This window comes from Squalius cephalus (genome assembly GCF_949319135.1).
Source record: "Squalius cephalus genome assembly, chromosome: 23".
Taxonomy (NCBI): Eukaryota; Metazoa; Chordata; class Actinopteri; order Cypriniformes; family Leuciscidae; genus Squalius; species Squalius cephalus.
Genome location: NC_137144.1, coordinates 14,818,943 through 14,846,144, shown reverse-complemented (window position 1 = coordinate 14,846,144; position 27,202 = coordinate 14,818,943). Strand labels below are relative to the sequence as shown.

The 27,202-nt window shown below is 37.8% G+C and overlaps 2 protein-coding genes across 3 annotated transcripts; one reads left to right on the top strand and one right to left on the bottom strand.

The window, feature by feature from the left end:
* Positions 1 to 637: 637 nt before the first annotated feature.
* iqub (IQ motif and ubiquitin domain containing) lies at positions 638 to 21,771 on the bottom strand. 2 transcript variants are annotated; one of them, XM_079858516.1, is made up of 13 exons: positions 21,367 to 21,771; positions 19,206 to 19,323; positions 10,428 to 10,562; positions 10,115 to 10,282; positions 9,864 to 10,039; positions 8,562 to 8,717; positions 8,258 to 8,468; positions 7,015 to 7,190; positions 6,156 to 6,326; positions 5,891 to 6,067; positions 5,213 to 5,461; positions 4,201 to 4,386; positions 638 to 1,580 (listed from the first exon to the last, which is right to left on the bottom strand). In XM_079858516.1, the coding sequence occupies exons 3-13, from the start codon at positions 10,546 to 10,548 to the stop codon at positions 1,413 to 1,415; spliced, it is 1,959 nt and encodes a 652-aa protein (XP_079714642.1). In that variant the 5' UTR covers positions 10,549 to 10,562; positions 19,206 to 19,323; positions 21,367 to 21,771; the 3' UTR covers positions 638 to 1,412. The 2 variants fall into 2 exon arrangements, with proteins under 2 accessions (XP_079714642.1, XP_079714641.1); XM_079858515.1 differs by lacking the exons at positions 19,206 to 19,323; positions 21,367 to 21,771 and adding an exon at positions 11,539 to 13,482.
* asb15a (ankyrin repeat and SOCS box containing 15a) lies at positions 12,921 to 27,125 on the top strand. Its single transcript, XM_079859759.1, has 20 exons — positions 12,921 to 12,987; positions 13,101 to 13,147; positions 13,987 to 14,115; positions 15,720 to 15,878; positions 15,976 to 16,221; positions 16,304 to 16,475; positions 17,594 to 18,164; positions 19,213 to 19,366; positions 19,596 to 19,740; positions 20,118 to 20,125; positions 20,808 to 20,928; positions 21,373 to 21,468; positions 21,575 to 21,612; positions 21,754 to 21,885; positions 24,070 to 24,228; positions 24,299 to 24,544; positions 24,673 to 24,844; positions 25,336 to 25,864; positions 26,367 to 26,520; positions 26,651 to 27,125. Exons 1-20 carry the CDS (start codon positions 12,968 to 12,970, stop codon positions 26,818 to 26,820), a joined length of 3,468 nt encoding a protein of 1,155 aa, XP_079715885.1. The 5' UTR covers positions 12,921 to 12,967; the 3' UTR covers positions 26,821 to 27,125.
* The last annotated feature ends 77 nt before the right edge of the window (positions 27,126 to 27,202 follow it).

Below are 27,202 nucleotides of genomic sequence, written 5' to 3'. Positions count from 1 at the left end.
CATTAATCGCATTCGCAACCCTCAAGCTTTCTCAAGGAACAAACAAAACAGCTCTATCAGAGATTACATAAAACTCCACTAATTAGTTATCAATATGAGCATTATAAAGATCAAAAGCCTTTTCCACTGTCCAAAGATTACAAAAGATTGCACAATACTGGTGTGAAAAATAATGTAGAAAATCTTGACTTACCTTTGACTTACTTTATTCATACACAGACAACTTAAGCGAAAAGATCGAACAATAACCTAACAACCTCATGTTGCTCGAGAGCCTGCCCAGTTTTTCATAATACCTTCATTTCAGCAAACAAAAGTGTTTTCTTTTTTAAAGCAGGATAACAGTAAGCATTACAGTTTTTAAAGACGCATGAACCTGCAAAAAGAAAAATGCTGATATTCTTCTTATTCAATAACAAAAAAAGTTATTTGATCTTTGATGTTCTTTCATCTGCATCACTACAAACGATCAACAACAAATGCATCTTTTAGTCCTATTTGCCAATTTGTTTTTTTGTTATCAGTTCTGTCTAGTTATGAAGTTTGATTAAGTATTGTTCCTTACAGGATCACAGAATGACAGAGATATGGTTTGTGACTTTGTGCCAGTTGCCAAAGAACATGATAAGCCAAAAGTCTAATAAAAACAGTTTTATTAAGCTCATCTAATAAACTCACGTCATGGAGGGACAGAAATATAACTCAAACCTTTCATCACTAGTCGTTCTTTTTAGCCGTTAGTCCTGTGGTGCTGGTGGTCTCATACCCATTTGTTCAAAAGGAAACGCAGGAGGAGGTTCTTGACCTTTTCCTATAATTGCAGATCTTAGATTGCTCACCTCTTGATTAGATCTAGGCTATATATCATTTGCAAAGGCCTAATTAAAACCTTTTGAACTTGAGCTTTTTAGGCTTTCAAAGTGTTCCTGGAAATAATGTTTCGATTCATTCTTGTGTGGCATTATGGAGTAATCATGGAGGGATTTTACTTTTTTTATCTGTCTGATCTCCCTTTTATATGCAGCTTTTGTACTTTTGTAGCTTTTGTGCTAATGCTGCATTTTTCACAGGATTGTAGTGTGGATTGTTTTACCACACTAAAACACACTACCACACAGGATTGTTTTACCAATTAGTATTTTACAAAATACCAAAGTGATCAAAAATCATAAAACTCCTTGCTCAAGTACTGCCAAATGATAACTAATTAACATTAATGAATGATCCTAATGAATGGAAAACAAAATGGAGAGAGGCCCAAATGGCAAATGGCCCAGCAACTCCCTGTTTTAATTACCATATAAGATAAATGATCTTGAGGAAGAACGCTTAAACTGTCTGAAGTAGAGAAACAATAAAGCTGCAGATGTCCCTGAGCACCCCACAGGATTGTGGGTAGCCTCTTAGCGATTCTACTTGGTGGCCTTGGTGATGGGCTTGGAGACCAGCAGTTTGCCGAGGGCACCAGGCTGAATCTCGGCATTGTGCAGACATTCGGCCATCGCAGGTATCTGAGAGAAGTACTTCCTGGCCAGTGTGTGTTTCTGCTTGACATTACGGATAACTACCACATCGTATGCCTGCAAGTAAAAACAGCGGGCATTTGTATGGTGGGACAAATAGGTTTGTGTTCAAGTGGTGGCAGAGACAAATGTGTTCTATATATGCATTACATGTAAACACCATCTCTAAAATGGAGCTTTGACTATTGTACAGTGAATAGTCATGATTATAAAGTTTTGGCAGATAAAGTTTAAAGTTTTAATTTATATTACAATATTCTGAACAGGTTTTCACTCTGGTCACCTCTAAAAATGTTTTACTCCACTTAGTTTCAATACTTCGATTAGTCTAATAGTTCTTGAAGTGATAGTTCACCCCTACTATCTATGATGGTTGATTACTCACCATCATGTCGTTCCATACAAATTAGGATATTTTTGATGAGAGCTTTCTGTCCCTTTGTTGATACGCAACTACTACGCAACTACCATTTCAAAAAGTTCATAAAACTAATCTATACGAATTGAGCGGTTTATTCCAAGACACTTGATCGCTTTGTATGATGAACAGATTTAATTTAGTCTTTTATTCTCATAGAAGCATTGATCAGCAAACATATACAAAAGCTCAACTGAACCTGCTTGACACGCCAGAGCAAACCTCATAGAACCTCGTTCTTACAAAAGCTCAAACGTGCTGCGTAAAATACGAGAATGAACCTCATTGGTTCTTGCTGAAGCTCAAACGTGCTGCGTAACGCGAGAATGAACCTCAATGGTTCTTGCTGAAGCTCAAACGTGCTGTGTAACGCGAGAATGAACCTCATTGGTTCTTGCTGAAGCTCAAACGTGCTGCGTAACACGAGAATGAACCTCATTGGTTCTTGCTGAAGCTCAAACGTGCTGCGTAACACGAGAATGAACCTCATTGGTTCTTGTTGAAGCTCAAACGTGCTGTGTAACGCGAGAATGAACCTCATTGGTTCTTGCTGAAGCTCAAACGTGCTGCGTAACACGAGAATGAACCTCATTGGTTCTTGCTGAAGCTCAAACGTGCTGCATAACACGAGAATGAACCTCATTGGTTCTTGTTGAAGCTCAAACGTGCTGCGTAACACGAGAATGAACCTCAATGGTTCTTGCTGAAGCTCAAACGTGCTGCATAACACGAGAATGAACCTCATTGGTTCTTGTTGAAGCTCAAACGTGCTGCGTAACACGAGAATGAACCTCATTGGTTCTTGTTGAAGCTCAAACGTGCTGCGTAACGCGAGAATGAACCTCATTGGTTCTTGCTGAAGCTCAAACGTGCTGCGTAACACGAGAATGAACCTCATTGGTTCTTGATGAAGCTCAAACGTGCTGCGTAACACGAGAATGAACCTCATTGGTTCTTGCTGAAGCTCAAACGTGCTGCGTAACACGAGAATGAACCTCATTGGTTCTTGCTGAAGCTCAAACGTGCTGCATAACACGAGAATGAACCTCATTGGTTCTTGTTGAAGCTCAAACGTGCTGCGTAACACGAGAATGAACCTCAATGGTTCTTGCTGAAGCTCAAACGTGCTGCATAACACGAGAATGAACCTCATTGGTTCTTGTTGAAGCTCAAACGTGCTGCGTAACACGAGAATGAACCTCATTGGTTCTTGTTGAAGCTCAAACGTGCTGCGTAACACGAGAATGAACCTCATTGTTCTTGCTGAAGCTCAAACGTGCTGCGTAACGCGAGAATGAACCTCATTGGTTCTTGCTGAAGCTCAAACGTGCTGCGTAACACGAGAATGAACCTCATTGGTTCTTGCTGAAGCTCAAACGTGCTGCGTAACGCAAGAATGAACCTCATTGGTTCTTGATGAAGCTCAAACGTGCTGCGTAACAGGAGAATGAACCTCATTGGTTCTTGCTGAAACTCAAACGTGCTGCGTATCGCGAGAATGAACCTCATTGGTTCTTGCTGAAGCTCAAATGTGCTGCGTAACAGGAGAATGAACCTCATTGGTTCTTGCTGAAGCTCAAACGTGCTGCGTAACAGAAGAATGAACCTCATTGGTTCTTGCTGAAACTCAAACGTGCTGCGTAACACGAGAATGAACCTCATTGGTTCTTGCTGAAGCTCAAACGTGCTGCGTAACAGAAGAATGAACCTCATTGGTTCTTGCTGAAGCTCAAACGTGCTGCGTAACACAAGAATGAACCTCATTGGTTCTTGCTGAAGCTCAAATGTGCTGCGTAACACGAGAATGAACCTCATTGGATCTCATACGTCAAGACACAATTCACATGTGAATTAAATCAAATTTAAATCTAAATCTAAAAACCTAAATTAAATCTGTTCATCATATAAAGCGATCGTGTCTCTTCAGAAAATGTGGACTAAACCGCTCAATTCATATGGATTAGTTTTACGATCTCTTTATGAACTTTTTGAAGTGTCAAAGTGGTAGTTATGTAGCTGTCTATGGAGAGACAGAAAGCTCTCAAATTTCATAAAAAATATATTCATTTGTGTTCTGAAGATGAACGAAAGGCTTACGGGTTTGGAACGACATGAGGGTGACTTAATAAGGACAGATTTTTCATTTTTGGGTGAACTAACCCTTTAAATATCTGCTATTATATTATTTACTGAGTTGCGGTTTGACGTTTAATCATTCTAAGTGTGAAAGACATTCAAAAGCAGTTGTAGCCACAGTACCTTCTCTATGTTCTCCAGTTTCAGATGTGCAGCGGCCTCTTCCTTCGTGAGGAGGATGCAGTTCCATGGGCTCCAGTCCAAATGCTTCTCCCAGCGCACCAGCATTAAATCATGAAGGTCTTTCCAGCCGCTCAAAGCGGACTGAGCTCCCCAAAGTACATCCACCAGGTACTGAAGGTCCTGCTCCTAATGAGGACAGTAAATGTCTTGAGCAAAGCATTAACTTGGTGTTCCATTCATTTTAATCTATATTATTAAATGTGGACTAAGCAATTGTTTCTCACATTTTCCACTAAAAAATTTACATTCTACAGATATTTTAAAAAATTCATGCAGACTCACATGAAATGCACTTAAAGGCCAGTTCACACCAAGGAAGATAACTATAAAGATAACGATAAAGTTCTAAAAATCGTTCTCAACATTAGAGAATAGGAGAGTCCACACCACAGCTATAACGATAATCGCACAGAGAAACTGAATCACTTTCAGAACGATTTAATCCAGCTGATGAACTATAAAAATATTGACAGCCAATCAGAATACATCCAGCTGTAACGAGCCCGAGCATTTTAAGTAACAGACAAACATGCACTTAGAATAAATGGAACAATATCATCCACTGGTGTGGAGGCTAATATAATTATCAATACACAGTAGTTATCTTTATAGTTATCGTTCTTGGTGTGAACAGGCTTTTAATCAATTCTAGAAAGTTAACCTAAAAAAATCTGTTTTATTCTACATAAGGGTGGTCCTTCCTGCTGGTGGCCATGTTGAAATCACATGCCCAACAGGGTTTTTTGACAAGTTAATAAGCAAAAACGTCACACATCCACACTAGTAGGAGTCAAGTCATGTATTATTTGTTTATGTAGACTAATTTCAGTGCGCAAAACATAAATGTGAAACTACCTTTAAAACTACTGATTTCACTGGTGCAGGTTTTACGGAAAACAACCAGCTCTTTCCATGCCCTCAAAATGAATCACCAACACATGCATAAACTTACCTGCAGCAGGTAAGTGATTTTGGCATCTGGGCTGTACTCGGCCTCAGTGTCACGCAAGCATCTGAGAATGTTCTTGTAAAGAGAGAAGTCTTTTCTTTGACGGGCTTTATTGTCTAACTCCATACAACGGTGACAGAGGCCGACTGCAGATGCGTTAGTATTCAGAGCGAAGTCAGTGCATGACTGATACTCATTACAGCCACGACACAAATAGATGTTATTTTTCAGGTCGGCAGGATCCTGAGGCACCTGTGGAGAACAGGGTAAATATTAGAGTTGTTTCAAAGAGTGAGAAAACCAACTAAAACTCAAGTTGTATTTCAGTATCTTGAGAACTGGAAGTGATGTTACAGCTAATCTCATATTAACTTTGAAGTACATGGCGAACTTTAGCCGAGGGTTGTAGTCGAAACCAGCTTATTCGAATCCAAGTTTAGACCAAGACTAGAAAAGGGTGACCATGAAAATATGGTCTGAGGACCAAGACTATGAAAATATTATCGCAGACCTGGACTCGAGGACCTAGACCAAGACCAACACCATACAAAATATTATGGATGACCATGACACATGAAAATATGGTCTTGATGTTGTCATAGACATGGGAGCATGTGGACATGGTCTTGACTCAGACTCGAATGAGTTAGTCTCGACAACAACACAGTTTTAGCCACATACCCGTAGAAGTTTGGACACCTGAGGGTTGAACGGAGGGGTTTTGATGTACTGGAGGAAGAGGGTTGATATCCTCTTTCTCAACCCATCCAGGTTGCTCTTTTTCACACCCCTCATCAACAGGTCCATCTCCCTGTCAATCAAGTCCACTATGTCCTGTGTTAGCTTGCATTTATGTTCCTGTTCACAAGTACATTTTAAAAATTAGATGAGCAAATATACGTGTTTATATTTTGTCCATATTTTGGACTACAGATCTGGAACTGGCCTTCACAGTGTGTTTGAGAGTGAGAAGCACATCCAGACGTTCGTCTTTTGTGAATTGAGCCTGTGTGACGCTACTGTACAGGTCTCGCAGCTCCTTAGCTCTGATGGTGAACTGAGTGTCCATTTTTGTCACCTTCCCGTCAAATGCACGCCATCTCTTTGGCTCTGTAGACTGAAGAGAAGTCAAAAACAAACGTCTTTAAAATTTTGACATTTGTGTTTTGCATTTAGGAGGATGCTAGGACATTAGATTAAAGAAAATGTTCTCTCTCTCTCTCTCTCTCTCTCTCTCTCTCTCTCGTAGAGATTGCTGCTCATATGCAGTTATTTTTATAAATTCATATTTAATAATTATTAATTAACTAAATATTAAAATAAATGAATGTTTGCTTTAGAGGACAGCTTTCTTTATTTATGGCCAATGTAAAGTCTGGGTCATGAAGCAAAAACAGTTTAGAACCACTGCTATAGTATAAAGGAGGTACAGTATATGAAACACTACAGGCCTGTATGTGTGTCTGTTCTGACTTTATATCTAACTTATTATCGGTTAGTTATCATTACCCACTTGCAAAGAGGCATTAAAATAATTTTATTACACTGATATTTCTAATGGACCAAAATTAAGTTCAATGCACACAAAGTTATGAAACAACAATGTTCAAAATACTAAACCAAATTAATCTTCTGCCACCCAGATTTACTGAAAGTAATATTATAACAATTATTGTGTGCTCTATTTGGTTCCAAATCAAATAGACATATTCAATCATTCTTGCACTGTAACCAAACAAAGGTTTTGCTCTAAAACAATACAGCATGTTCATGATGAAACAGCCTATTAGGCAAAAGATTGGCACCTTGTTGAGGAAAGCTTGTATGGCCTTATCCTGGTTCCTCGTGCCGGCAGCCATTCTGTGCTGTTCTATGGAGGAGATGAACTGGGTCTCTTGCTCCAGTAGAGCGCACAGCGCTGCCTTTCTCTCCGCACCAGATAAGGTGACATTGATGCGTTCCACTTCCTCTATCCTCCATTCTGACATACAGAGACGAAGAATAAGGACCATCACACTGACTTATATCCAAATCACTGCACACATTACAACACATACCTCCATATCCACACATATATCATACCAACTACGATGTAGTCAACTTCAATGAAGCTTTAAAAATGCTTTATGTATTTTTAAACGTTTTAAACCATAAATATCAGCTGATATTATTTAACTAATTTTTCCATCACTGCAGTATTTATGAAACAACAATGATCTGAATCACAGTGACAGTGCTAAATTTAACAGATAAACTCAAAAATGAATGAAAAATCAACCAATACAATACTAATTTATATACTCTACTGTTCAAAAGTTTGGGGTCTGTAAGTATTGTGCTCAAGAAATATTTATTATTATTATCAATGTTGAAAAAAGTAGTGCTACTCTATATTTTTATATACAGTATATATTTTTTTAGATTCTTTGTTGAATTCATTTATTTGAAATAGAAATCTTTTAGAAAAATGATAAATGTCTTTACAGTCACTTTTGATCAATTGAATGCATCCTTTATCATAAATATATCCATTTCTTTCTTTTAAAAAAATCTTTTGAATGAACGGTAGTGTAACAGAGTTAAAAAACAACAACAGTGATTTAAAAATATTTCACTAAAAAACGAAGACACAGGGACATCTGTGAAGGAACTGAGGTGAATCACTGAAGCATTTATTTTAACCAGTTAATTTGCATGAACCGGCTGAACTCACCAAAGTTGCACATGCAATATAATGTAGCAAAAAGGTTAAAAAAAAGAGTTTATTATGAGTCCAATATAAGTCATTTATAGGTTCCTGAAAAGTTTAAACTGAAAATTGCTCTGTTTGTTTGAGCATCCTGACTAGCCTGATATAGCAACACTGTGTCAACCAATGGCGAGTTTTTGGACTATCTGTGTGATCATGGTTTTCAGAGAGACTTGAGACTAAAATAAAGTCATTATTTTTGCACTTCCATTTGTTGATTCTAGTGGTGCAGAAAACTCTTCACCTTTAAGCTAGTAGCATTGCTGCTTGTAGTAAGCAACAAACACTCACACACTCACTTTTCAAGGCATTATAAAGCAGATCAAAGTCTCTCTTCGACTCCGGGTTCATCCTGCGGTGATACTCATCTCTGATCTGCAGCTCTTTTTCCTCTTTCTTCCTTCTCTTTTCATTTTCCATCCACGCCAGGTGCTGCTCTTTAGACTGTCTCAATTTGTCTGTGAAACACTTGGCTAGCCAGCGCCTGACATGTGACTGTAGTGTAATGACCTAAGGAAAAACATTTACATATAAGCATTTGTCCTGAACAGCGAATGCACAGAATGAATGCAATTCTCTCTCAACCCCTTCAAACACACGTACAGCTCTCAGTCTCTTGCTGTGATACTCTTCTGCAGTGATGTAAGTCCCTGGGGCGATGAGCTTGTCCTCCATGTTGGACACATAACAGCCGATTTTGGTCATCTGAGTCGAGGCGTTCCTATAGCACTGCTGATCCTGGTGTTTCAACTCCACCGTCTGTTTAAATGGCAAAGAAAATTAGGGGTGTGCAGTCCAAACGGCAACCCAAATTGGTCTAAGATTTGAATCTACACTACCGTTCAAAAGTTTGGGGTCGGTAAGATTTATTCATGTTTTTAGAAGAAGTCTCTTATGCTCACCAAGGCTGCATTTAAAAACAGTAATATCGTGAAATGGTATTACCATTTAAAAGAACTGTTTTGTATTTTAATAGGCTATATTTTAAAATGTAATTTATTCCTGTGATTCAAAGCTGAATTTTCATCATAATCACTCCTGTCTTCAGTGTCACATGATCCTTCAGAAATCATAATATGCTGATTTACTGCTCAAGAAATATTTCATATTAATATCAAGGTTGAAAACATTAATTTCTCCACAAAAAAATGTACTGACTACAAATGCTTGAATGGTAGTGTCACAGTTAATTGGGGTTATGAAGCATGAATATAACGTGACCACAAGTGTTTTATTGCTTATATTTATTTTGTGAAAAAGACAGAATCATTGCAATATGTATTTGTTACATATGTTTTTACCCCAATTAGAATTTGTCAATAATACTGTGATTTTGGCAAAATATTAAATAAATAAAATTCTCTAAAAATGCAATTGTCTTGACATTTCAAAGTGATAAATCATTAAAATGTATGGGTAACAACTTTCTCAACAATTACGTCATTTCTAAAAATCTTTACTGAAGATTAACTCCTTGTGTGTCTATGTTTGTGTGTGTGTTACAAACAATAAACAATCAATCGCTATATCATTATATAAAAAGTATAAAAGGTCATATAACAAAATATAAAAAAGGTAAATTTTTTACACAAAAAATTGTCATCAATATTTTTATAAACAACATTACAATACAATATATTTTTATATTTTACAATAATATTATAATACAAATTATTTTTACATAAAGCCTACATTATATATTTTATATACAAATTTATGTTTATTAATTTTTCTTTATTTTTTTTAGCAAATTATGTGCCATCCTTCTGCTAAATTATACAGTTCCTTTAATTTAACATAAATAAAAAATGAGGCAAAGAGATGAAAGTTCTGTCCATTTAATGGGTTTTATTACTGCACAAGAAGTCCTTCGCTCCATTGTGTAGTGTGTATGTATGCGTGCACCTGTGTGTCCCTGCTGAAGGACTCAATGCTCCTGGCAGGCCTCTTCTTAGGCATCGTCTGTACGGCAGCATGATGATACTCAGTTTTGGTCACCGTATGGCGGAATCCTCCCAGAAATGCCTTCCCGCGAGTGGCTCTCTCTATCTCTACCACTACGTCCTGATATGTCTCTGTGTCTTAAAGCCAGAAACTTGTCATAAAAACTTGTCTATCCTTAATAATGCCTGAGTCAGCTATAAGTTTGACTGTACCTGTTTGCACTCTGACAGTGATGACATCCGGCATGTTGTACTCCTGCTGTGGTTTGTCTGGTCTCATGGGGTAATTCTCCGGGTCTAGCGAGCTCATCTCAAATTGGACCATCCCATGTGGCTGTACGCCAATATCCATCAGCGTCTGGTCATCATCTACACTTTTTTCTAGACAAAAAGTAAAACTAAATTAAAAAGATCCGAGAGACTTTTAATGTGTCCTTTACATCATTGTACAGTCAATGCGTTCTTTTAATTTCAGAAATGTCAGAATTTTCCACGATTTCTCCTATGACGATCTTTTGTGTCTTACCGTCTAGAGTGATTTGTATGATGTCTAAAGGGACCCTCAGCTTGAAGCTGAAGTGTTTTTTCAGATCCAGGATTGAGAGGCCAATAGTGAAGGCCACCGTTATCATGTGCCTCTCTGGCATCAGCAAGATCTTAACTGGAAGAACAATTGCATTAGAGTTATAAATATTAAAATGAATACACAAAAAATTGTGGTGGTACTATGGAACAGTAATGGTATTGTATGGTAATACCACTTTCTTTCTTTTTTACCATAGTACTGAATGATTACCACATTTCAATACCATGGCATTTTGGTATTATTTATATATTAGGCTATTACAGTTTTTATTCAAATTTGGATTTTTATTTTATTTTCTATTCTATTTCAACTTCTATTTTGGATTTTTTAAAAATCATTTCACTTTATGTTCAAAACAAACTGGTAACACTTTAGGGACCAATTCTCACTAATAACTAGTTGCTTATGCTTGCATATTACTATATTGGCTGTTTATTAGGACCCTCAAGTTGTTCCAAACATGTAAGAATTTCTTTCTTCTGTTGAACACAAAAGAATATATTTTGAAGAACGTTGGTAACCAAACAGTTGATGGGGCCCTATTGACTTCCATAGAATTTTCATATTTGGGTGAACTATTCCTTTAATCCTACACCATACCAAGCCTAAACTTAACCCCAACAACAACTACCTTAACTATTAACAATAAGCAGTAGATTAGGAGTTTATTGAGGCAAAAGTCATAGTTAATAGTGAATATGTGTTCCTCAAACAAAAGTGTGACCAACAAATGTATTTCAGTAAGTTGACAAGGCAACATTTTTAATTTTCATTTAGACTTTTTTTCATCTATAGTTTTATTTCTGCATTAATTAACAAAATGTTTTTGATGACTAATGATAAGAACCCTAATCCAAGCTAAGTTACCAAGCTCCCTGATACAAAGAATACCGGGGTATTACATTGACATCCATTTTATGGAGCAATATGTCAAAGAAAAACCACAGTATTACCAAGATACTTTGCCCACACCGAACATGCTCACCGTAGTAATACCATAGTATTTTTCTAAGTGTATAATACTGGGGTAAAATGCAGAATTATATTTCACCCGTTGCTGTTGAGTTTCCAACATCACTGGAGGAAGTGATCTGATTGGTTTCGCCTCCTTGTTGGTTTCTGTCGTTTTGACGTCTCTGGTCTTCAGCATCATCATCTTCCTCTTCCTCATGAAGGTCAGTCTCTGTCTGAATGACTTCTTGTGACATTCTTTGCTCCGCGGGTTCAGTTTCACTCTCCTGCTCTAACATGACAAATTTCTCACACCTAAACGGTCAAACCTAAAAGTTCAATAAAAGCACGTTCTCCTCTGATATTATTGAAAGCAATTTGACGGAAAAGTCTTTATTAACGTTTAAAATAAAAGAGCAGAGCTTAGGTTTACAATGACTTGAGTCTGGACAGTGTTTGGCCGCTGCTATGGTAACCATAGTGTCACTGGTTCAATCTCTTGAGCCGACTCTTTTTAACGAGGCGGTTTAACCGATTCGCAAAGCGTGTGTAATTGAACGGAATTACCTTATTTAGGCGTAAAACTGTGAAATGGTTACAGCTTTATTAACATTATTACGGTATAAATCATTCATTTATTTAGAGGATTAACTTTATTAATTAACAAAAACTGGGAAGAATTGTGGATTTCCCTTACAGAGCCTTGATAATACCATCATACTTTAATATATTCTACATATGTACTTGTTAGTGCATGTACCATGCCATTTACTGAGCATTTCAAAGATTTTGCTGCAATATACATGTTCAAAAACATGGTAACATGGTAACTAACATTTTTTTTGTTAGTGTATGTTAACACAATGACACTTGACACGATGTATAACCTAATAAAACAGTGATAATGTACCAACTTTACTACAAACATGAAAAACAAGATGCCTGTGGGGGACAAACATATTAGTAACTCGTTTTGGAAACAGTTCATTGAACCGAATTACCGCCCGAATGAATCGTTTCACTGAAGTGAATCATGCTTAATGTCACATGACATGATCCTGCCCCCTGGCGTGCCTGTGATATGCCTCTGAAATCATGAAAAACAGTCTTCAGCGTGCAGATTAGATTAGGATTATGTTATTTTGGGGGATTTAATTGAAAAAGTAATAGAGGGGGAAAAAATAAAAGTGAATCATCTCATGTGTCATTTCCTAGAAAATATTTTATCCAGGTGTGTGTTACCTAAGTGACTACAATAGAAACAGACTGTCCCTAATGGCATGACATTTGTTGCATGGCATAACTTTGGCAATGAAAGCAGGTCATGCTTGAATATAAAAGCTCATGTCACTAGGAACAAGAAAGTCACAAAGGTAAGCCTGCAGCTATGTTTAATGAAAGGTTCGTGTTTGCAAATATAATTAATTTAGTTGTATTCAGCTCTGATTAGCTCCAACAGTCACTGATGCTCTAATGTTACAGCCTCTGATTCATGGGACACCTTTTCTTGATATATTTTGTTGGACAAGATGAATGAAGATGAATACAGGTATGTAATATATATTTTATGTACAACATGCTTTGAAGGAAACTGAATAGTTAAAATAGCAAAAAGTATAGCAAAATACTTCCTCTCAGATCCTTATTATTGTTTTCTTAAAGCTCAGCCAGTGATGAGAATATTAAACTGCTGGCAGCAATCGAAACAGGTAATGTATTAATGCCTTGAAATATTTTATTTCTGTTCCATCACCATCAAAATTAAAAGATACTTGAGTTTCCTCAGATTGCAACACTTGCAAAACCAACTTGAGGACCTCAGGACCCTTCTGAAGGTGCATTAGATATCCTAATCCAGGGGTATCAAATCCTGGTCCTGGGGTGCGTTTCCCAAAGCCAACTATGATCACAAGTTCTGTCATTACCAATAGAGTTCAATGGAACTTACAACCATAGTTGGCCATCAATGCTTTTGGGAAACGCACCCCTGGACGGAGTTTAGCTAAAACTTGTCCCAACGTTCCTGTCTAGAAAATTCTGCAGTAATTAAATATCCACTTAGTTATCAGCAGAGCTCTCTTTTTTGTTGTAGTTTATTAGACCAAGGGCAGAGAGGCAACAAGTCAGCTGCCTAAGGATTCGGATGCAGCCCTGGATGACCTTGGTTCAAATGTGTTTAATCAGGCCTGGAGCAAAACTGCAGGACAGCAGCCCTCCAGGAATGCTCACCCCTGTCCTATTGTGTATTCAAGTCTCTCCCATAAGATGGTGTTATGATTCCTTAGAGATCTTACAGGTATTTGTGAGTTCTTATAAGGTCCTCATAGAACTGCCCTTTTTGAAAGGGGGTCTAGAGGTTCTCAAGAGAGTTTCACCAATCGCCAATCCCTAAAATGGGGGTACATTTCCATTTCTACAATGAGATTTTTCCACATTGATATACAGAAATGTTGATTGATCAAGCTGATACTCTACATGTGATAAAGGAAACCTTGGTGTGGAACAAGGCCAATATGTCTATAATATTTTCTTCTATCCTGATCATAAGGTGATACTGCAGTCATCCATGAGCTCAGGCAATTTCCTTCAGCCTTTAGGGAAGTGGACAGTAGTGGACTTCTTCCACTCCACAGGGCCAGCATGCAACCATCAGCGAAAGTACTAGAGTCAGTTCTTGGTGAGTCCTGGACCTGGATGGACAATTCTGACAATTCTGGTAGAAATAGAAGGGTTGGATAAGTTGCTGGAAAACGAGACTGTGTCTAACATATAGGCTATCTTCACACTGTCAGTTTTTGGGATTGACAACCGCATTAACTTACAGGTATGAGTCTCGAAATACCCAGTTCAGACAGCAACTAACAGTGGCGTCTCGAATACTGTCTGTGTGAACGTGCAACTGGAGTCAAGCCTGTATTCTCTTACTAGTAACCATAGTGAAAGTGACCAAAGTAATAATCAAAGATGGTGACGTCCAGAAAACTGAAAAGTCTTATCACTTTTGACTCAAGAAGTCCAATCGAGCCATGAGTTCATCCGTCAAAGCTTTATTAACTGACAACAGCTTTTATATCATGGGTGGAGAGTTGCGCGTAGAACACAAAACTGACGGGAGCAGGTCTGGTGGAGAACAGTGACTGAATCTAAAAACTTCAGATGACACAGCTCATATCTCCATCGCTTTAAGTTACCAAAACCACTCATGAAAACCCGTAACACAGGGTAGACATGTTTGTGCAGCGCAGAATGGCTCTCTCGCACTGTAGGACGCAACAGACAACTAGTCCAGACCGGTTCCGTTCACACAAGCAAGGGTTTTCCAAGAATGCGTTTGTGAGTTCTGTTCAGGTGTGAATTCGGTTCTAGAATTTGGTTGTCACTCCCGTAATTAACTGTGTGAACTGTTAGTTCACCCAAAAATTCTAATTATCTCAAGCCATCCTAGGTGTATATGACTTTCTTCTTTCAGCCAAACACAATCTAAGTAATATTAAAACATATCCTGGCTCTTCCAAGCTTTATAATGGGAGTGAATTGTACCAATTTTTAAGCCCAAAAAACAGATCCATCCATTATAAAAGTAATCCATACGGTTCCAGAGGGTTAATAAAGGCCTTCTTTGTTAAAAGAATATCCATAGTTATATCTTTATTTACTGTAATCACTAGCTTGCGGTAATAGCCGTCCACGCGTTCATGCGAGAGTCGAGTTCTGGCATATGACAATAGGACGCAAGTGTAGCGTAATCTTAGGCGAGAGTAGACGCCTCTTGCGGTTCAAACAAATAGGGCTGGGCAACAAACTCAACCTCCTCTGACATTTCTCTTTAAAAATTCTGGATAGAGGTCACTCTTCCGCCATAACTAGACTCGTGTACAGCTGTTACCGGATGCTAGTGATTACAGTTTATAAAGTTATGAATATGGATATTTTTCTTACAAAAACACATTGCTTCAAAAGGCCTTTATAAACCCCCTGGAGCCGTATGGATTATTTTTATGATGGATGGATGCGCTTATTTGGGCTTCAAAATCTCAGTTAACTAGTCACTCCCATTATAAAGCTTGGGATATCTTTTTAATACAACTTTGTGTTTGGCTGAAATAAGAATGTCACATACACCTAGGATGGCTTGAGGGTGAGTAAATTATTGGCTAATTTACATGTTTGGGTGAACTATTCCTTTAAGGACTTAAATACAAAACTGACAACCGTATTCTGTTGCTGTGTGAAAATGGCCATATACTCTAGATTTGGTTTTGATGATCATTCAATCCACAGTCTCCAGCCAGCCTGACATGGAGGAAAAAGGTTGGAATGGAGAGACCGCCTTGACTTTAGCCGTTCAATCTGGACTGGAGGAGAACGTCAGGATCCTTCTTGAACATGGGGCACTGCCACACAACCTCAACAGCAAAAAGGAGTCTCCACTTCTGCTGGGTGAAGCACAACTTCACTGTTGATTTAGTTGCCCTGTTGATGGTACCTGCTTGTACTTTCCATAACAACTATATTAATCTTCTTTATTTTGTCCTAGCGGTAAGAGTCCGATCTTATCAAATGGTGTATGCTCTCACCACACATGGAGCTGTAGTGGACCAGGTTTGTTCGAAGAGGTGGACGGCACTGCATGAAGCAGCACGAGTGGGCTGCATTGACATCTTAATGTTGCTGGTGAGACAAGGTGGCCAAGTGTCAGTGAGGGATGTTAATGGAGTGACTCCACTGGGTGTAGCAGCAGAGTACGCCAATCTAGAAGTCATTCAAGTGCTCATTGAATTAGGTGAGAAACTTTCATCTCACAAATGAGATCAAGATTAACCACGGTCTTGTTTAATCAGTTTTAATCCATCCATCATGACAAGGAGCTGACGTGAATGCACAGTCCTTTAAGGGTGAAAGTGTGTTGATGGATGCAGCTGGTTCTGGAAACCCTTACTGTGTGAACCTTCTGCTTGAAAATGGAGCCTCACCGAACCGGGTCAGTTTTACCAAGCATCTTCCTATACATCGTGCGGCCTTCGAGGGCCACTACCTGTAAGTCTACAATCATTTGAATTAGTTAAACACTTTTTCACTCTAGTTTATTTAACATTAGTTAGCTTTTTAACACTAGTTTATTTAATTTGTACACTTACAATGTCTAACATCACTCGAGAATTCTTTTTGAAATTTTATTCATTTTTATGAATTAATGAAAATTCTCACCACAGTGTCGTTTCCACCTCATCTCAGATTATGTACCGTTTAATTAGCAATTTTTAGTTTTATGTTTGGATATATTTGTCTTGAGGCTAATTTTACAGCTAGCATTTTATGTATTATAAATACACACAATTAGATATTTTCACAAAAATGTACAAAATTACAGTTTGATTGGAAATAATGCACAAAACTATTCCTTTGTGATATTTACCTTGTTTTTCATCTTATTTTCCTTTTTATTTTTCTTCTGCACATCATTTCCCATATTTCACTGCCAGCTTTGGTAAATGAGCAAGAAAAAGAAAAAAACTTTATTAGGAAAAGAAATTATAGCTGTGGTTTGAAACTCAGAGCCCCTAAAGGGACATGGTGATGAAAAAATATGAGATGGGAGGTAAACTTATATTTCAACTGAAATATAGTTTTTCCTCCCACTTCATTTTATTTCCATAAATGTTTTGAGTGATTGCAGTTTCTCGGGGAACGCAAATGTTTTGCGGGGAAATGCAATACTTTTGAGAGAGAATTGAAATATAATTTTTACTCTCATCTTTGTACCATCATCATGTCACTTTAGGGGCTCCGTAGGAAAAATAATGCTGTAATTTTTTCAAAATATACGTAAAAAAAAAAAAAAAAAAAAAAAAAGTACATTTGTGTCTTTGGAAATATTTTTAAGATTTATATATAATCAAAATTTTAATGCTGGATTTTCATAGTTTAAGATTGAAGGGTAAAGAAAATCTAAATAAAATGGCATGGGGGGGGGGGGGGTCTTCATTTAAAGACAACATAAAACTAATGTATTGTTTTAATTAAAATCAACCCCAGGGATATGAAAAAAGTTCCTGAAATTGAAGAAACCCCCATTAACAGTCAAAATAAAAGTGATCAAAACAACTTTGTGGTTGTGAACTTGCTTACCTGCATCATACCAATTCTATTTACAGTGTGTTAAAAATACTGCTATCAGTGACAAGCAAGAAAGCTATTATTGAATGTGGCCAGAGTCCAGTACACTCAGCTGCAGATGGAGGTCATGTGCAGTGCCTGCAGCTCCTGATTGACAGAGGTTTTGATGTGAACGCTCTACACGACCGAACCATCTCCGACAACTACAATGACATGCGTAGGAGCGCCCTTTACTTTGCCGTCTCAAATGGAGATTTGACTTGCGTCGAGATGCTGTTGAATAAAGGAGCCAAACCTGACCTGGATCCCCTGCACTGCCTCCTAGTGGCGGTGAGAGCTGGGAGGTATGAGATTGTCGAGATGCTCCTGGCTAAGCAGGCGGATGTGAACTGTTACTTCACAGTGATCAGTGACACAATATTTCCCACATCTCTACAGTACTGCCTGAAGGATGAGAAGATGATGCGATTACTTCTTAATAATGGATATAATGTAGACAAATGTTTCCATTGTCACCATGATTACCATTTCAACATGGGGTGTCCTTGGATGGACATACATGCACATAGACCACGTTGTGTCATATGTGATGGAGAAGACAAAATATCTGTGAGTTTTGGGTCTGATCATAGACTAAAAATCTTACATAACAGCATTTTGGGAAAAAGTTCTGTTCCAAAGCCTACACAGACAACACTAAGCGCGCTCCCAAATTTTTCCAAATAGCAGCATAATTATGATACCTTCTAAGATACTTTGATTTGGCCAAATCCTTAGAAAGCATCATGAGGGAAATCCCAATGGAATGCAATGGACCAAGATGCTACATATTTTGTGTGCTTATTAGTGTATTACGGCATTATCTTACATTATCTCTAACATGCTAATATCAAAATAAGCTCCAATGTCCTTTCTCCCATGAGCACTCAAGTTTCCTCAAACACCGCCTCTCATTGAAAATAAACAAATTTCACTTGGTATCTAATCGCCAGTTTTGGGAAAAGTTACTTTTGAAAGTAATCCGTTACAATACTGCGTTACTCCCTAAAGGCCCCGAAATACTCACTGTGAAGTTCTTTTCCCGTTATTCGCTTAGGGGTGAAAAGAATTTCACGTCAAAAAAAGGTGGAGCCCCATAACACACCTTCTCATTACGGTTGTTTGAAGGTGTTTACCAGCCGGAATTAAGTTTTCCAGAAATTTCGATTTGGCGAGCCATTTCAATCTCCCAAAACGAACTTCATTTTGGTCTGATTTTGTTCGTTATGATGCTTCACCAGTTCGTTTTTGATTTCACTTAAAGTATATTGGGGCCTTAAAGTAACTAATTATGTTACTTGGTTATTTTTTATGGAAAGCAATGCATTACATTACTTTAGCGTTACTTTTTCTCACGTCAGCTGGCTGTAGCTCTCTCGGTGTCTTTCCGTCAAATATACCAATCTCTGGCTGCAGATCATTAGGTTTTGGAACATGATTTTGTTCTGTTCATTATTTTTGTTGTTCAGTTTTAGTTTATGATGCCCAATTCGTTAACTAACTGAACCTTATTGTAAAGTGGTTCCATTTATTGTATAATACTAAATTGTTAATATTACTTTTACAGTGCTTCATGGGAGACAAAACTTAACTTGCTTATGTTGCCTTTACATCACAGTTCTGTGACTTCATAAGTTTGTGCTGCCTGGTTGATCTGTCTGGACGAGTGGTACTGATCCTGCTGGACTACGTCAACCACGTCCCCATCTGCTCACATCTTAGATGTATCCTGGAGAAACAAAAGGAGTGGGTAGAGATATGCACCATCTTGAGTGAGTTCACTGGGTTCGCATTTAATCATTTATTAGTTTAGCCGGTCTTTCTTGACATACTGAAGTCGCATTCTGGGTCATATGAAGAAACTTAAACTTACAGCACATAGTCCCAAAATGAAAAAATGCATGTTAGACGATAGCACCTGGTATATCACTTTTCTAGAAACAGGTCAATGGTTTTCTAGTCTCGGGGAATGCAGACTAATAGCTTTTGAATTTGTTTCAGACAACCCACGATCCCTGAAGCACCTCTGTCGTCTGGAAATCAGAAAAACATTGACCGTTAAAAGACTCCGTAATACCGTTATAATGGATTCCTTTCCACCTCCGATTAGAAATTACCTGCTGTACAAGGAATCTGAACTGACATTGTCAGTTATATAAATTATTCATTCATATAAAAAACCTTTTTTTCCCACAATAACTATTTGAATATCAAGTTTCTCTTTTCCATAGAGAGTAATTTATGGAGTAGGTTTTAAAACACAAATAGTATTTTATAATGTTAATTGTATTCATGCTACATATCTTGTGATTGATCTTGCAACTGTCTGGGATATTAAATAAAATGTATTTTCACTCATACGTCAGTGCCAGTGTGTTTATTCTTTGTTTGAGCAGCTAAACTCAGAGGCTTTTGAGGCAGAACAAAACTCTATTTTTGTTTTCAATCCATTATCATTATCCATCATCCTACTCTTTCCATTTTTATCCTCTAATTTTTCTTTAAACCCTCAATTTTCCATAGACCATACAGTCATAATCACCAATCTTCTAATTTCATGAGGCTATCTGTTTATAAACATCTTTATGCTGTTAATTTGTAAACTCTCATTTATATTTATGTTCACATTCGTAGTTATTCTTTCATAATATAACCTCATATTCATTCCTTTTGAGCATGTACACCGAAAACTAAAACATTTCCCAAGGCCTGTAAAAGATTAAACATTAAGACAATTTGAAGAATTTTTTTTTTAAGGTTTCTTCGAGCCACTGTACAAGACTTTCCAAGATTCCTTCTCTAGTTATTCATTGAACACATGGTGGTTACAATGCAGTGACTCTGGGATTTCCCCAGCTGCAAAGTTATGCCTGCACTGTATACAATATACTGTATCAGTAGCTGCACTCTGTACAGGTTAATTACATTTACAGAAGGCTGTAAAAATTGCCTGAAGACTGTATGCAGAAGTTGAAAAGTAGTTGAATTGCCATAATTGGTATTTGGTGTATTAAAATAAAAAAAGGTAATTCGTAAATTATTAATTTCAGCCATTATATCAAATTACAGGTGCTTATTTGCAGCTGTTTTTAAAAAATATTTTAATGCACATATAAAAAAATATAAAAAAAATCAAGTGACCATGTGGTCATTTGTCATTTGACTTTAACTGTGTGCATGGCAAAGACCAGAGCAGGTGAACGCCAAATTTAGATGCATGTCTGTTGCTGTTTTGGGCCTGGAAAGGGGGGCTCTCAAGTTCAGATTGGGTGCTGCTGAAGTACTGGCACAGCAGTGCGAGACGCGTGATTTCACAGGAACTGTATTTCATAAGGTGAGATTAGAGCCTTTGTTTACTGTTCGGTGAAGCGTGAATGATTGATTGGAAGTGGTGGACGAAGTGTCGGTTGTGCATGCCCTAGTTCAGCATTTCTTTGAAACGAACGCAAAGTTCGTTTCTAGCCGTGTATAAATGTTGAAGTCCTCCTGTGAGAAGTAAAAATGTAAATGTTTCTGTGAAATCAACTCCCTTGAAAAAGGCGGACGAATCGAATTCCTTTGAACTACAGCAGAAGCGTCTTTCTGGAAACTGACTGGTCACTTCAACCTTTCTATTATATGGCTAAAGTGTCATATGAAAGCATTCTGAGAATTTCTTTTTGGTTAAAACAATATACTTGACATAAAAGATGACTTTTAACAAATAACCAGAGCAATACATGTAAAAACATTATATAACTCTGCACGTGTTTGCATAAAAGCTTTTATTTACCTCCAGGACAATGGATGGATCAGATGAGGAAGATGAGCTTCTCAACGCTGCAATCCAACTGAGCATTCAGGAATCATGGAAAGACATTGCCTCCCTCGGAAGGTGTGATGTTCACATAAGAAGTTGCCTTTTGGAATCTTGAAATAAAAGCAAATATCTTAGAAAATGTTATTACAAACTACTTTTTCTATCCTGCACACAAATCCAGTGTGGAACATCAAAAGATCTTGGATGCAATATTCCGAGGTGAAATTGCCCTCCAGAATTTATGCTTGCTGTAATTCAATTAGGTTGAATGGAAAATACACATCAAAAAGTACATTTTATTTGGGTGAATTATAATTAGCTACGTTGCTAAGTGCAAGATAATTTCGTCTGGCCCCACAGGAGATCTCTTTGCTCTGCAGGAGCTGTCCGATTATCCTGCTGCATTCACTGAGATGGATACCAAGGGGTGGTACCCAATTCATAGGGCTGCAGTCCAGCAGTCTGTGCAGGTGCTGGAGATGGTACTTTATGGTGAGCTAGAGTAGAAAGTCCACTCCTGTAGTTTTCAACTTTTATACATTTCAATAAACAAGAAAAAAAAACTTGAAGTAAATTTTAGACACAATATCGCAAGTCACTCTGGCCAGTGAAAATATTTCCAAACAAAGCCACAGAATCAACAGTTACATGTTTCGGAGCAACATAGAGTAGGATACGTCTACATTAATTCGGATAAATAAAAATGTTTTTTTCTTTTTAAAATGCTTTCGGTCCACACTGGCGTTTAAGCATACGACGGAATAAAAGCTCAATGAGATGATACCGAGAGACCAGGCATAATAAAGTTATCACGTTATTCTTCTATCACAATTTTATTTGTAAAATATATCACCATTTACTTGTGCTTCCAGGTTGCACGTAATCGCCATTCCATGTACAGTCTAAAACACCTCAATAAATGTTTACAGGAAGTAAAGTAAATTTTGCGAGTAAATTCATCTTTGCAGGAACATAATATGAAGATTCATACAAAGTAATATTTATCTTTAGGAACACTGTGAAAGTGAACAACACATAGCAGGAACATACCGGTATGAACATGGCTTTCTATTGGTTCAATTTGTGTCATATGACTAAACATGCATTATCGTTTTCAGATACCTCCATTTTCACAGTTCACACTAAGGCCACATTTACACTCCAGGTCTTGATGCCCAATTCCGATTTGCTGACTATATCTAATTTTTTTGGCTACCAGCTTACGTCTTTTAAAAGTGACCCATAAATCTAATATCTGAATTTACACTACACTTGGTGAAACAACCCAAGGTAGATGTTCTTTTTTTTTTTTCCTAACCGACGCCCGTTAACCGATCATTAACTGGGAACCGACAAGATGTTAAATGCCATGTTAAAATAGAATTAGAAATTATTATTTACACAAATGAAAGTAAATTCTTTAGAGTTTCCAATTATTAGTATGACCATAAATGATGAGTATTTTAAATTGTAGCTGTTATAAGTAGGCAAGTGATCGCGCCGGCGTCTCACACCCACACACAAATTCCAGCATTGCTAACTGGATATCGCAGCCTGTTCATTATCAAAATAAAAATGCAGCCAACCAGACAGATATATATAAAAATTACACTGCTCAATTTACTAAATAGTCCGTAAGTACAATCTGTGGCTTTAAGTGCGATCCCACTGTGGTGTTATGGCAAACACAGTTTTGCGCAAGTAAAGGATAATTTTTTTATGTGGATAATCGAACGAGAGTGAAGTACAAAGCCTATAGTTTACACAATAATGAATAGTTTAGAATCTAAACATAGACTATTGCAAATATGGAAACATTTGGATTTGTGCAGAATGAGGTAGGCTACATGAGCCCAAGGCTGGTTTCTGTTTCAGTTTAACCTTAAATGAATTCGTTTTGGCTTGACGTTAAAATAGCTAGGCTACTTTTATTTTCCATTCTTGTTCTGTTCTAAATACCGTTAAATTTAAAATTAAAACTAAAAAAGCATATAGCTATAGTGTTTGTAAACATTTTGATTTATTTACCTGTAGCCTATACATTCTGAATGTTATATCCTAATAAAATGTGATTTATATACAACTTGAGTTTACGTCATTCGCCACCGTGGCTTTTTCTAACTCGCATTGACATGGGAATATCCGATCTGTCCGCTTACATGGCAGACGTAAAAGCACGTATCTGATTCATATCAGATTTTTTTCCACATATAAATGAGAATTTTGGAATCCATGTGCTTTTTTACTGCTTACATGTTCACAGGTCATATCCGATCTGTGCTGCATTAGAATTGGAATTGGGTCACTTGAACCATGCAATGTAAATGTGGCCAAAAACAGCTTTGTCAAATTTATACACTTGGAAGAGCATCTACAAAAAGCTCAGTTTTAGCAGGCCAAAAATGCTGACTCAGTGTGGATGGAAGGCAAAACCTAGAAGTAAAAGATGTGTTAGTTTTGGCGTAGCCTGAATTGGTTGAGTAAATGATTCAATGACTCACTCATAAGTCACTTGTTTCGTTCCTGAATAAATAATATTTTTTGAACAAATCAATTAAGTGAATGATTCAGCAACTCATTGACAATGATATTGGCGTTACTGAATTAACAAAAAAGACTTTCAAGTTCAAGTTTTAATTCAGATATATTCATATACTCAATGGTCTGGTTGAAAAGCTTCTTACAGGTTGAGTTTAGAGGAAGAAACCACAGATGGAGAGACACCATTGATTTTGGCGATTCAAGCTGGGCTGGTGGAGATTGTTAGGACTCTGCTTGAGCATGGAGCTTCACCTAATAGGATCAACAGCAAAAATGAATCTCCTTTATTATTGGGTAGGTTCTTATTCGCAATTTCTATAGTATCTTTAGTGCATTTGTAATAAGTTGCTGTTTTGTTTTGGAGCTGTAAGAACAGACTCATTTGAAATCGCCTTTACACTTATATCACGAGGAGCATTGGTGAACCAAGCCTGCCCTAAAAAGTGGACGGCCATTCATGAGGCAGCCAAGGTGGGCTGTACCGACATACTTGCACTCCTGCTGCAACATGGAGGAAACGTCTCGGAGACAGACGAGAATGGAGTGACGCCCATGGGAATTGCTGCAGAGTACGCACAAGCCGAAGCGCTGGACATCCTTATTCACTACGGTAATACTGGTATTTCTAAGAAAAAAACAGAGGATGTTACTAGACATTCACAAAGGAAGAATGCAGTTACAACATTATACATATAACAAACCAGTAAACTAACAGAATGATGTCCTCCACACCACCAGGTGGAGATGTAAATGTTCAGGCACCAAATGGAGACAGTGTGCTATTTGACGCTGCTGGTTCTGGGAATCCTGACTGCATTGAGCTTTTACTTCAACATGGGGCCGATCCTAATGTCGCTAGTCTTTCCTTGCAGCTTCCCATCCACCGTGCAGCATACAAAGGGCATTACCTGTAAGTTCAAAGAAATATGCCACTCCTTTGCTAATTTTGTCACCCTTGATATCTAGCTAAGGTTACATTGAACTTTGGAACTGGAAGCCGTCTAGAGATAGGTCTAGCATTGACTGATATGTCTGGAGACAGCAAATCTAATCAGAGTTCAATTACTGTATACACTACTGCTTACCACTAGAGGTTTTAAACAAACCCCTAACCCAGTGGTTCTCAACTCTGGCCCTCGAGGTCTACTTTCATGTAGAGTTTAGCTCCAACCCTGATCAAACTCACCTGCCAGTATCTTTCTAGTAATCCTGAAGACCTTGATTAGCTTGTTCAGGTGTGTTCGATTAGGGTTGGGTTAAGCTCTGCAAGAAAGTGGATCTCAAGGGCCAGAATTGAGAACCACTGCGCTAACCCTATGTATTAAATGTTGATGAGTAACTGTCCCACCATTCTAATTTTCCAGAAAAATGTTAAAATCTAGTTGTACAATCTCTTTCCAGTGCCTTGAGAATGTTAATCCCAGTAACCACAAAGAGAGCACTCCATCTCTCAGGCCAGAGCCCAATTCATGCAGCTGCAGATGGAGGCTATGTCCGATGTCTGGAGCTCCTGGTGGACAAAGGTTTCGACGTCAATGCTCTTCTAGACACGCATATTTCTGATAACTATGGGGACATGCGAAAGACCGCCTTGTACTTTGCGGTCTCCAATGGAGATGTGACCGGCACCCAGTTGCTGTTAAATGCTGGAGCCAAAACGGACCTAGATCCTCTGCGCTGCCTCCTAGTGGCGGTAAGAGCTGGGAGGTACGAGATTGTCAGGATTCTCCTAGCCAGCCAAGCAGATGTGAACTGTTACTTCACAGAGATCAATGACACAGTGTTTCCAACTGCCTTACAATACTGCCTGAGGGATGAGATGATGATGCGAATGCTGTTGAATGCTGGTTATGATGCAGAAAAATGCTTCTGTTGTCCTCATGATACAACATGGGGTCACTCCTCAGAACACACCAGTGAGAAGATTCCAGTAAGTTCACCACTAATGTTCAAAAACCTAGCAAGTTGCCAGTGTATGCGCACTCCAAACGTTTGTTCCAAAAGTAAAAAGTTCAAATCAACCCAAGACGGTGGACAAAAAGTGTTTTTTGTAAGTGTATAATCATTGAATACTTAAAAATCGAATTCAACTATTTCACACAATATATGCTACTTAAGATTGTGACATTAGCTTAGCAACATGCTAATTGCAAACTATTGAAATCAATTGTGAGTTAAATCTCCTGCACACTTTTACGAGCTGATTTCTATAAAGCATTCCAAATATTTTCCAATATTTTTATTTTTATACTACTACAGATTATTTGGGAAATTAACAACAAGCAGTAGAGTAACAAGGTAATTCACTAGGTTTTGGAACAGAGCTGATGTATTTTAAGCTAACTTACCTCTGATGGAAATTTGTTTTCACCTGTGTATGTGGCCTACATGTATGTATCTTTACTTCTGTCTCTATCTTCTGTCGCATGTAGTTATGTGATTTCATCAGCGTCTCTTGGCTAGTACAGCTCTCTGCAAGAGCTGTGCGGGTTCTCCTCGACTATGTCAATCATGTTCCCATTTGCTCCAAGCTGAAAATGGTTCTAAAGAAGCACAAAGAGTGGGCTGAAATTACAGACATTTTGGGTGAGTAGAATAAGTAGTTCTAGCATGGACACTTAAACTACACTTACAAAAATATGAATGTATAGTATTAGATAACAAAATTCAAACTTACAATAATTAAAACAATGTTTTCTCATGGATGCATTCCCAGGGAGTCCTCGTTCACTGCAACACCTATGCAGACTAGTCATCAGGAGAGAGATGACCCCACGAAGGCTGGGCGACCCAAAGTTCATAAACTCGGGTCCTTTCCCACCAGGACTGAAAAGCTACTTGATGTACAAAGAATATGATTTGTATGGAAGAATCATATGTCAGTAGTGATGGTCTCTCAAAGTAAACGTTAAGGAGGAAGCACTTTGAATTTTATTCAGAAATTAACAAGGTTGACATGACCAGATGTTTCGCTAGTTGTCCATCATGAGATCAAACACACTTAAAAGTGTGAGTGTTAAGCGTTTTTAACACTTCACACTACAACGTGAATTTTGCATCACTTCAAAATGACTTTGCCTCCAAAGGAATGTCTTGGTGCTGTTTGTGCAATAAAATAATGTTCTAACTGTTGACAAAAACATGTTTTTATCAGATAAAAATAAAAGGGTTGATGCCTGTTCTATGAATTCAAGCTGCTTTCTAATTGGTGCCACATACAAGTGTACAAGTGGTGTTCATTGTGTCAATGACATTGATCATGTGATTA

What these genes read in the sequence shown, in the direction of transcription:
- iqub (XM_079858515.1), bottom strand. Translation starts at nt 11,737, where the DNA reads ATGTTAGAGCAGGAGAGTGAAACTGAACCCGCGGAGCAAAGAATGTCA. An exon ending in CTCTCAAACACACTGTGAAG is followed by an intron (nt 6,068 to 6,155) that starts GCCAGTTCCAGA and finishes ACTTGTGAACAG; the next exon opens with GAACATAAATGCAAGCTAAC. An exon ending in AAATCACTTACCTGCTGCAG is followed by an intron (nt 4,387 to 5,212) that starts GTAAGTTTATGC and finishes TGTCCTCATTAG; the next exon opens with GAGCAGGACCTTCAGTACCT.
- asb15a (XM_079859759.1), top strand. Translation starts at nt 12,968, where the DNA reads ATGAATGAAGATGAATACAG. An exon ending in AGAGATATGCACCATCTTGA is followed by an intron (nt 19,367 to 19,595) that starts GTGAGTTCACTG and finishes AATTTGTTTCAG; the next exon opens with ACAACCCACGATCCCTGAAG. An exon ending in GCTGGAGATGGTACTTTATG is followed by an intron (nt 21,886 to 24,069) that starts GTGAGCTAGAGT and finishes CTGGTTGAAAAG; the next exon opens with CTTCTTACAGGTTGAGTTTA.